This window comes from Pseudophryne corroboree, chromosome 7 (genome assembly GCF_028390025.1).
Source record: "Pseudophryne corroboree isolate aPseCor3 chromosome 7, aPseCor3.hap2, whole genome shotgun sequence".
Lineage (NCBI taxonomy): Eukaryota > Metazoa > Chordata > Amphibia > Anura > Myobatrachidae > Pseudophryne > Pseudophryne corroboree.
In genome coordinates this window covers 318,444,270-318,456,259 of record NC_086450.1, presented here as the reverse complement: position 1 = coordinate 318,456,259, position 11,990 = coordinate 318,444,270, and the positions used below count along the sequence as shown (strand labels likewise).

The following is an 11,990-nucleotide window of genomic DNA, read 5'->3' as shown; positions in this document are numbered from 1 at the left end:
AACACACTAGTGTACAGCTGGACATTAGCGATTACATTGGTATTTAAGCACCTCCATTGCTATACTTTTATAACACACACACACACACACACACACACACACACACACACACACACACACACACACGTATATACACTGCTCAAAAAAATAAAGGGAACACTAAAATAACACATACAAGATCTGAATGAATGAAATATTCTTATTAAATACTTTGTTCCTTACATAGTTGAATGTGCTGACAAAAAAATCACATAAAAATTATCAATGGAAATCAAATTTATTAACCCATGGAGGTCTGTATTTGGAGTCACACTCAAAATTAAAGTGGAAAAACACACTACATGCTGATCCGACTTTGATGTAATGTCCTTAAAACAAGTCAAAATGAGGCTCAGTAGTGTGTGTGGCCTCCACGTGCCTATATGACCTCCCTACAACCCACACAAGTGTCTCAGGTAGTGCAGCTCATCCAGGATGGCACATCAATGCGAGCTGTGGCAAGAAGGTTTGCTGTGTCTGTCAGCGTAGTGTCCAGAGCATGGAGGCGCTACCAGGAGACAGGCCAGTACATCAGGAGACGTGGAGGAGGCCGTAGGAGGGCAACAACCCAGCAGCAGGACCGCTACCTCTGCCTTTGTGGAAGGAGGAACAGGAGAAGCACTGCCAGAGCCCTGCAAAATGACCTCCAGCAAGCCACAAATGTGCATGTGTCTACACAAACAATCAAAAACAGACTCCATGAGGGTGGTATGAGGGCCCGACGTCCACAGGTGGGGGTTGTGCTTACAGCCCAATACCGTGCAGGACGTTTGGCATTTGCCAGAGAACACCAAGATTGGCAAATTCGCCACTGGCGCCCTGTGCTCTTCACAGATGAAAGCAGGTTCTCACTGAGCACATGTGACAGATGTGACAGAGTCTGGAGATGCCAAGGAGAACGTTCTGCTGCCTGCAACATCCTCCAGCATGACCGGTTTGGCAGTGGGTCAGTAATGGTGTGGGGTGGCATTTCTTTGGGGGGCCGCACAGCCCTCCATGTGCTCGCCAGAGGTAGCCTGACTGCCATTAGGTACTGAGATGAGATCCTCAGACCCCTTGTGAGACCATATGCTGGTGCGGTTGGCCCTGGGTTCCTCCTAATGCAAGACAATGCTAGACCTCATGTGGCTGGAGTGTGTCAGCAGTTCCTGCAAGATGAAGGCATTGATGCTACGGACTGGCCCGCCCATTCCCCAGACCTGAATCCAATTGAGCACATCTGGGACATCATATCTCGCTCCATCCACTAACGCTACGTTGCACCACAGACTGTCCAGGAGTTGGCGGATGCTTTAGTCCAGGTTTGGGAGGAGATCCCTCAGGAGACCATACGCCACCTCATCAGGAGCATGCCCAGGCATTGTAGGGAGGTCATACAGGCACGTGGAGGCCACACACACTACTGAGCCTCATTTTGACTTGTTTTAAGGACATTAATTCAAAGTTGGATCAGCCTGTAGTGTGTTTTCCCACTTTAATTTTGAGTGTGACTCCAAATCCAGACCTCCATGGGTTAATAAATTTGATATCCATTGATAATTTTTGTGTGATTTTGTTGTCAGCACATTCAACTATGTAAAGAACAAAGTATTTAATAAGAATATTTCATTCATTCAGATCTAGGATGTGTTATTTTAGTGTTCCCTTTATTTTTTTGAGCAGTGTATATATCTATATCCATACAGCAGCAGCCGGCACTCCTATAATGATCCAACTTGCTCAGGTGCCAGAATAACAAATGTGTAGCTATCCAGCAAGAAACGGCACTCAGAGACAGCATCAGTTCAAAAAAAGAATATATTCCAGGTTAACGTTTCGGAGCACACCGCTCCGTCGTCAGGACTGCTATCTTGTCCTGACGATGGAGCGGTGTGCTCCGAAACGTTGACCTGGAATATATGTTTTTGAACTGATGCCGTCTCTGAGTGCCGTCTCTTGCTGGATAGCTATATATATATATATATATATATATATATATATATATATATATAGATACTAGAAGTCCACCGCTTTCACTGATGACTCTGCGGGAAATCTTAAAAAAATCAGTTGAAAAATAGCAGTAGTGTCTGTAGGCCCAGACGGCAGTGCACTGTGTGAGAGTAACTCTGCAGGAATGTGTCCCTGTAAATTGTATTCAAATGATCACTATTCCATGTGTGCAAATTACATGAATTATAAGCACAAAACAATAATCATTGCTAAAATATCACTTTTACCACAGTATTATACTCATTTTATTTAACATCCGGGTCAGTCATCTGACAAGGAGTTGCAGGACTTCACTGTACAATATTGATAGTTTTAAATTAATAAAGTGTGATTTGGAAACTAAACAACCCTCTGAATTAATGTACATTTACTGACGTGTGTTTATTTTATAAGCAAAGAAACAGACTGTAATCTCAGAAACAGCTATGTTAAATGTTGAACATACATGGAACCAGAAAAATGTGACAGACAAAACTCAGTGCCCATAATAACTTACTTGAAACTGTGATGTATTTTAAAAGCAGAGTTGAGTAATGCAGCAGGAACACTATACCAGAGCCAGTTGGTACCCTTTATCCAGTAGCAGTTGCTATAGCAACATGAGAATGCCATCACTTAAATGGCAGAATAGCAAAAATAATAGTCTATTACTACTACAGCTAAAAAGACAAAATAACAGCATAGACAGTGTAAATAAATGCTCTAAAGTGCCAAATAGTGCAAAATATTCTTGCTGTCTCACATACAGTAGTCGCATGACATGGAGAAAATAATTAAATTGTTTGGTATAATATAATTAGGTATCTGATCTAAAGAGAGGCAATCACTACCAAAACCAAAATATGATAAAAAAGTAACAGAGAATGTATATTCATTTACACTGCAGTGGTTTCATAACAGTCTATCCCACTATTCGTTGTTACAAAAAATCATGTCATGTTAGCACATGAAACGTGTGTACAGTATTTACAGTAGCAGGCCTGTAGCTCTTATACATTAATGTGCGTATTGAACGTTAGAGAAAGCGTGGATGTGATAATAATGGGATGATACTCGGGATTATCCATTGGTATTTCTCAGGCCAAGAGAACACACCAGATTTGGAAGTCCTGGTTTATTTGGATATAGGCGTGTCATGTTCAATGTTGCTGCTAATATGGCTTTCCACATTACATCATAAAACAGATGTGAATTTATTTCCATTGTCACTGCCCTTCAGCTCCTGCCAGATCAGCATTTGCAGTACCACTGAGCTCAGCACTTTCGTCTCCTGTCTGGATATCGTTTTCAGAGTGCATTGGAGCTTCCAAAATACAACTGATCGTGTGAATACTGTGGGGATCAACAGGAAGGACCAGAGTAAGGGATTCCACGCTGAGAGCGTCAGTGTTATCATCAGATATTAAAGAGATTGTTGGCTGGGGTGCTGGAGTCAGGCTGGGGGCCAAAGTGGTTACTTCACTGTCTGGCTTACGTAAGGAACTCTTTCTAGTTCTGGAGACTGTTGGCTGAGTCCCATCGGTGGACTCCGTCTGACTGTAAATGGTCATTGCAGGTTGGTCAGGAATGGAAGAGTCATCTGGTAAAAAGAAAAAGTTGTAATTATAGACGTTATTCCACATTAGTTTAAAACTTAACTTTCTACATGAACTAAATATAGACAAATACTGTATATAGTACCAAAACAAATTCAAAACAATGTTGTTAGAAACCAAATTCCTGTTATTAGTGCAACAAGGGTACAAAAAAATATTTGCCATGTTTAGGTTCCGAAAATCTATACGAATGCAAAAATGTGACTCTGAACAGATTTGTTTGACTTGCTGTAAAACCCTTGCACATGCAGTTAAAGGTTCCTTGTCTGATAAGCATTTACTGTATATGCGTGAAAGAATATAGAGCATCATGCAGATACTGTAACTCACAGAAAGGCCCCATATTTGCATACAGGAAACACTACAGTTCTATTCCTCTATGCCAAGCGGAAGGGCCGTAAAATAAGCTCAAGGTTTCTTCTACACTTCCTGGTGCTCCAGGCATTATGTAGATGACAGAGGTTCTTTTAAAATATTATATTTGTTAACCTTTAATCAAGTGCCTTGGTTAAAGGTTAATACGGATATTAGCTATGAAATATGCAAATTGCTAGCTATTTTATCTTAACAATGTATTTGTTTAATGGCAATAAAATATCTTCGTTCACTTTCATAACACCGCCACTAATTACATGTTGTGGCACATACTAATCTGAAATGTATCACATGATAAACTTGAGATACTGTAATGCCAACAACCTGCAAAAGGAAAAAGAAAGGAAAAGAAAATCATGTTAGAAAAAGTGAAAATAGTACCAAAGTGTAAATACTTCTGATCACAATCTTGCAGGAGTATTTTGCTCTTTTCAGCAAAACCTTATCAAGAGCTGAACATTATCGCTGCCAAGTGTTTATACCCACAGCACATATAGCGGGGAATTCAATTGACCCTGATAATTTTTTGGCCAGTAAAAATGGGATTTAACCGCAATTTTTTTTTCAGGCAATCAATTACAGACCATTATTACTGGCCGAAAAATTACCTGTTTTCAGATGACAACACATAGGATGAGTTAATGGACATGTGTGTTTTCGCTGTCGCAATCGTGAAAACAGGGCACTTATTGGGGACCTTAGCAGGTCCTGAAAAAAAAAATTGCCTATAAGTGCTGGTGTCAGGCTGACATCTGGTCTAACTGGATAGTCCTGGGGGATCAATTAGCCTGCGGTAAATTACCGCAGGCAATTGACTTCCCCCATAGACTATAATTAGACTCTTTATTGAATAATAATCCATAGCACAGATTAGCACATAGACTACTTGCTATTTTTAAATAAAGAGAAACAAAAAGATGTAATCTTGGTGTTCAAGAATAATCATACTGTATACCATCTTATAAAGGACCAATGAATTCTAAGTATATATAACCTCTAAACGTTTATTTTTCAAACATCAGTTTGACAGGAACTTCATGTCAGTACTTATGCTCGTCTCCATTCTCCTCCTTACACAATGACACTGTCCAGTGGTGGATTTTACATAGGGGCTACCTAGCAGTCTACATAGTAAAATTCGCCATATGCAGGGTCTGCCTAGCAGTGGAAGTGACTTCCCATTGGACGCGTTCCCTGCTAATCAAAGCCAGACAGGCAGTCCCAGGGGGAGGTGTTTTTCTTCCCCCGGACTGCCAGTTTGGACTGCATTAGCAGAGACAGCTCTTCCCATGGGAAGCCACTGTCCTGCTATTACGGCAGCCCTATCCGGCTTCTAGGAGCTTCAGTCGATGCAGTCCCTAGAAGCCATGCAATTTTCTAATTTGTGCACGTTTGCGGGATCGCAAACCTGTGCATGCACACAATGCAGACCCCACCAGCCATCTGAAGCAGCCACCACCACTGACACTGTCCCTGTCACGCATGTAACAAATATCTCTGAAATTCTATTACCAGATAGGTTCAAGTATTGTTACAGGTAATAGTCAGAGTGCTGGGGGGATACTGGAAGGGGGGGGGGGGGGGGAGCACCCCCCTTCTCTGTCTACTGTCCCTGTCACATGCAGATCTGTCCTCACCAACATAATCACAGAAGCGAACAGGACACAACCTCCCACAAGATTAGCATGTTTGTATCCTCAAATACTCTGTACTACTGTGATCAGAAGATGCTCTGATCAGCTTTGTTCTGCCTCCACACACTTCAAGTGAGATCACACAGACGAGAAAGATTAAGAAACAAGTGCTCTGATCCTAGTTAAATGGACCTTTAAAAATCTATCTATCCATATATGTATGTATGTACAGACAGTGGCGTAAGTTCGTCCTAGTCGCCCGGAGGCATGATACATTTTGGTGCCCCCCTACACATACACACACATACCATATGTAGCTATCCGGCACCCAGGGTGAACAGTAGCAGCGTGCTCAGGTACCTTTCCCAATAGTAATATAGATACACATAGAAAGTGGACGCACTCCAAGTCAGTCATTACAATAAAACAGACACCAGCATACCATTATAGTACACCTACAGTGCTCCCTCACCCGCCAGGTCTCCATGGAGATGCTTTGGCGCAGCGGTGTGCCAATATAATTAGTGTTCACTGTGGTATTTTTTTTTAGGGCAGGGTGCTGATCACGGGGAGGGCACATTTTTCATTCGGGAGGGCACATTTTTAAGTTAGATGGGCAAACTTAGGTACATACTATAATGCTTGGTGCTCCCATTCCTATGGCCAAAACATGGACAGTGCGCACCGAAGGTGCGCAGCAAAAATCTAGGGGCGTTGTTTCGTGGGGAAGGTAGTGCCCCTAATACACATTGCACCAGTTAGAACCTCCTATACACACTGCGCCAGGTAGAGCACGTTATACATATTGCGCCAGATAGAGCACATTATACACATTGCGTCAGATAGAGCACATTATACACATTGCGTCAGGTAGGGAGCACTGAGGCACATTGCACCAGGTAGAGAGCACTGAGACACATTGCACCAGGTAAAGAGCACTGAGGCACAATGCACCAGGTAGAGAGCACTGAGATACATTGCACCAGGTAGAGAGCACTGAGACACATTGCACCAGGTAGAGAGCACTGAGGCACACTGCACCAGGTAGAGAGCACTGAGGCACACTGCACCAGGTAGAGAGCACTGAGGCACACTGCACCAGGTAGAGAGCACTGAGGCACACTGCACCAGGTAGAGAGCACTGAGGCACACTGCACCAGGTAGAGAGCACTGAGGCACACTGCACCAGGTAGAGAGCACTGAGGCACACTGCACCAGGTAGAGAGCACTGAGGCACACTGCACCAGGTAGAGAGCACTGAGGCACACTGCACCAGGCAGAGAGCACTGAGGCACACTGCACCAGGTAAAGAGCACTGAGGCACACTGCACCAGGTAAAGAGCACTGAGGCACACTGCACCAGGTAGAGAGCACTGAGGCACACTGCACCAGGTAGAGAGCACTGAGGCACACTGCACCAGGTAGAGAGCACTGAGGCACACTGCACCAGGTAGGGAGCACTGAGGCACACTGCACCAGGTAGAGAGCACTGAGGCACACTGCACCAGGTAGAGAGCACTGAGGCACACTGCACCAGGTAGAGAGCACTGAGGCACACTACACCAGGTAGAGAGCACTGAGGCACACTGCACCAGGTAGAGAGCACTCAGGCACACTGCACCAGGTAGGGAGCACTGAGGCACACTGCACCAGGTAGGGAGCACTGAGGCACACTGCACCAGGTAGAGAGCACTGAGGCACACTGCACCAGGTAGAGAGCACTGAGGCACACTGCACCAGGTAGAGAGCACTCAGGAACACTGCACCAGGTAGGGAGCACTGAGGCACACTGCACCAGGTAGGGAGCACTGAGGCACACTGCACCAGGTAGAGAGCACTGAGGCACACTGCACCAGGTAGAGAGCACTGAGATACATTGCACCAGGTAGAGAGCACTGAGATTAATGTTTACAGCTGCAAAATACTAGGTTAATTTAGCCCAGGGGGACTCTCATGTACGTACCGGGTCTGGCGGCGCACGGCTGGCCGACGTGGAGGGGTCCGGCAGGCAGCAAACGGCGGGGCGGCAGGGCGCACAAAAACTGGCAGGGCGGGATTCAGCTGTCTAAAAAAGGGGCAGACACCTAGCGTGAACACTAGATATATATTAAAAAAAAACACAAACGCCTCATTCACTTAAACACTCACACACGTCTCACTTAAACACACACGCCTCTCACTTACATACACATGCCTCTCACTTACACACACCTCTCACACACGTGCCTCTCACTTACACACACCTCTCACACAAGTGCCTCTCATATACACATGCCTCTCACTTACATACACATGCCTCTCACTTATAGGCCCTACACACATAGCGATTTCACTGCACGATATGAACGATCTTGTTCATTAATGAACGAGATATCGTTCATATCGTGCAGTGTGGAGTCCCCAGCGATGAACGATGTGCGGCCCCGCGCTCGTTCATCGCTGGGGCCATGTCGGCTGTGCATGCAGGCCAATATGGACGAGATCGTCCATATTTGCCTGCAAGTCTACGGAGCCGAGTGACGGGGGGAGTGAAGAAACTTCACTCCCCCCGTCACTGCCCCCCCGCCGCCGGGTCGCTCGTCGGCCGTATCGGCCGTCGGGCACCTTGGTGGCGCATCGCCTAGTGTGTAGGGCCCCTTACATACACATGCCTCTCACACACACACACACACACACACACACACACACACACACACACACACACATGCCTCTCACTTACATACACATGCCTCCCACTTACATACACATGCCTCACACACACACACACACACACACACACACACACACACACACACACACACACACACACACACATATGCCTCTCACTTACATACACATACATGCCTCTCACACACATGCCACTCTCACACACACATCACACATGCCTCTTTTACTTGAATGTACAACTTTCCTTAAAAACACACACACCTCACTTAAAAACAAGCACACACAAAACACAGTACTTCCCCCCCAAATACACCTCTCCCCCACCCCCACACAGTGCCTACCTTTGGCTATCATCCAGAGCATGGAGGAGCAGAGAGTTCTGAGCTTCCCTCGGCTGGCTTACTAAGGGCCCGGGAGGAGCTGTGCTCTGGAGCTCCCCCTAGCTGCAGCCAGTGCCATCTCTCTCTACAGGAGGCAGCTTCCGTGTCACTGACACAGCTCCTCCATCTGCAATAGCAGCGCAGTTCTCAGGCTGCGGGAGACAGTGGAGGAGATGCGCCCCCTTGTGGCCAGGAGCCCGGCGGCAGCCGACTCCACTGCCTCCCACAGTTCCGCCCCTGTGTACAGATGCGTCCATACATCCAGCCTTAATACACTATGTAGCACGAGATGTCTGGTGTGAGTGAGCAGCCAGGTCCCCTGCAACTCTGCTAGCATAGGGCGTCTTTATAGGCGAAAATGTGTCTTAGTCGCAACACAATGCGACTAGGATGCATGAGGAGACTGTGCTGAATCATTTGATGACACTTGTATATTGTGTGTGACTGAGTCAGAGAGGGATTTAGACCTCATGGGCCCTAAGCTGAACACTGGTTTGGGGCCCCCTTCCACAATCATAGAATGCCAAATCTCCCCCTGACCCAGCCAGTGTAAGTTGTACTGTATACATATACTCCATTTAAATTTGCACCCAATCCTATAATAGAAAAACATATATAAACTGTGCTGGAAAAGAGTGCCAACATTACATAATTTACAATCATATTGCATTATGGGCAAAATAATCATAATACATTATGGGTACAATAATTTCAATATGCAAATTATTTTTGTCCATAATGCATTAGGATTGTAAAATGATGTAATTTTTGCACTCTTTTCCAGTATAGTTAATATATAGGAATCAATAAATAGTGATTTGAATCCAGCTTGTATTATAAATGGGAATAATATATAAGTGACATAAAACTAAAAGAAGGCTGAGATTTAATAACAGATTAGTGGAAAAGGGGAGGGGAACCAGAGGGGGTGCGCCACAGGCTGACTCATACCCTGACCAAGCTGACAGCGGCAGCCCTGGGATTCTCCAATCTCTCTGCAGACCCCTGATCAGGGCCAGCTTTCATACAGCCCATCTACGGGCCCCACCGGGCCCTAGGCAGAGGCCTACATTGACTAGCAGTAAATCCGGCCCGGGGGTCAATCCAATTAGCTGCGAAGGATGCGATGTGCCGTTGATGCAGCATTTCAACGCCGTAACGGCAGCCGATCTCGCACGCTTCAGCCGGAATTCACACAAAATTGCTTGAACATCTATGGGGTGGTGAGCATTTTTGTGCAAATTAGGACCCTCATACAGTGCAGCCGATGCTGAGATGACTCACACCCACGAGATCATCATCATGGACTACTGGATTGACCCCCAGGACTGACCCATTGAAGCACACACTCTGGGGTCAGCAGCCAATTAACCTACCAGTCTGTTTTGTTTTTGAGGCACACATAAAATATTCACATATACCTTATCGGAACTCAAGCAATTTCAGTAAAAACTGTAATGGGGTAGATACAGGGGGGTACATTTACTAAGATGGGAGTTCTATTTAAGATGGGATGTTGCCCATAGCAACCAATCAGATTCCAGGTATTATCTTCTAGATGGTGCTAGATAAATGAGAAGTGGAATCTGATTGGTTGCTATGGGCAACATCCCATCTTAAATAAAACTCACATTTTAGTAAATTTACCCCAGGGTTGTGGTATGATATGTCGACATTCATCATGTTGACATAGTCAAAATGTTGACTCAGACCATGTATACAATCTAACAGTGATGAAATTATTACAATCATCATGCCAACATCATAAAATGTTGGCTCTGACCATGTAGCTAATCATGTAGCCCATGTTGAGATGTCACCATGATAGAATGTCAACATATCCATAGAGGTCCAGTGGTCAGTGAATATGTCTCCTCTCTCCCTATTACCTACCCCTCCCTCTAGTGCAGGCCTGGCTAACCTGTGGCTCTCCATACCTGCTCTAGTGCCTAAATGTCTAAGCAGGTCGAAAAGTTGCCTGTTGACATTTTAACAATGTCGATATAATAACGGACGTCATTGTGGTGTCCACATTATGTCAACATTCTCAATGTTTACATAATGAATACTTTCCAGATACAGTATTTCCCTATGGGTTATCAAGTCTATGATAGTAATGAAATTCTACATACTGTAGCTGATAATAGGATTTTAATTACCTACCATTAAATCCTTTTCTCTTAGTCCATAGAGGATACTGGGGTCCACATTAGTACCATGGGTATAGACGGGCACTTGGGCACTTTAATAAATCAATAGTGTGCACTGGCTCCTCCCTCTATGCCCCTCCTACCAGACTCAGTCTTGAAACTGTGCCAGAGGAAACGGACATATCCTGAGGAAGGAGTTAACAGAAAAGTGGTGAGATTTGAACCAGCACACACAAAGAAGAGGAAAGCTATGCTAACCAAACTTGCACAGGAAAAGCAACAGCTGAACCAACCACAATACAGAGCAGGAAACACGAAGCACTGGGCGGGCGCCCAGTATCCCCTACGGACTACGAGAAAAGGATTTACCGGTAGGTAATTAAAATCCTATTTTCTCTTACGTCCTAGAGGATACTGGGATCCACATTAGTACCATTGGGATGTTCCAAAGCTCCCAAACTGGGTGGGATAGTGCTGAGGTTCCAGCAGAATGATTGACCAAACTGAAGGTCCTCAGAGGCCAAAGTATCGAACTTGTAGAACTTAGCAAACGCGTTCGAACCCGACCTAGTAGCTGCTCTGCAGAGCTGTAAAGCCGAGACACCCCGGGCAGCCACCCAGGAAGAACCCACTGACCTAGTAGAGTGGGCCTGTACTTTAGGAACCGGCAATCCTGCCATACAATAAGCCTGCTGGATAGTGTAGGGCCCTTTAAGAGCTATTTCATACTAGCTGGTTTTCACCGGCCAGCAAAAAGCCGGATGGCTTTTTGCCTTGCATTGTTTTCCGTTATTTATGAAAACACATTGCTCCTTTCTCACAGCATGGACCAGAAATATCTATTGAATAGGATGGCTGCCGGGCCGTGGCTGTGCCGTCCCAGGAGGCGGTGCAGTACGTGTGTGAATGGGCTCTTTCACACACAACGGGATTTTCTTGCTGCTGTTGCGCATGTGCACAGCATTAAACACGGCTCAAAGCCGATCTGTGCGACAGGGCAATGACTTTTGCTGGCTTTTTGCCGGCCGGTGAAAACCGGATAGTGTGAAATCTAAGTCTCCGCTGGGCCAGTCCCATTCTCGGCTCTGCCAGCCCAGGCTAATCCATACGTCTGCCGGGCCGGCTGCAGTGCTTCCAGGATTTTCACTCCACTGTGAA

The 11,990-nt window shown here is 45.5% G+C and overlaps 1 protein-coding gene across 6 annotated transcripts in view; it reads right to left on the bottom strand.

Annotated features, from left to right (window-relative positions):
* Positions 1–2,248: 2,248 nt before the first annotated feature.
* The window catches only part of CLEC16A (C-type lectin domain containing 16A), a 954,241-nt gene continuing 944,499 nt past the window's right edge, over positions 2,249–11,990 (bottom strand). For 5 of the 6 annotated variants that reach the window (XM_063934294.1, XM_063934290.1, XM_063934293.1 and 2 more), the window contains one exon: positions 2,249–3,610. In XM_063934294.1, the coding sequence (XP_063790364.1) occupies positions 3,237–3,610 (374 nt within the window). In that variant the 3' untranslated portion in view covers positions 2,249–3,236. The remainder of the gene's footprint in view (positions 3,611–11,990) is intronic. The other variant, XM_063934295.1, reaches the window with a different exon arrangement.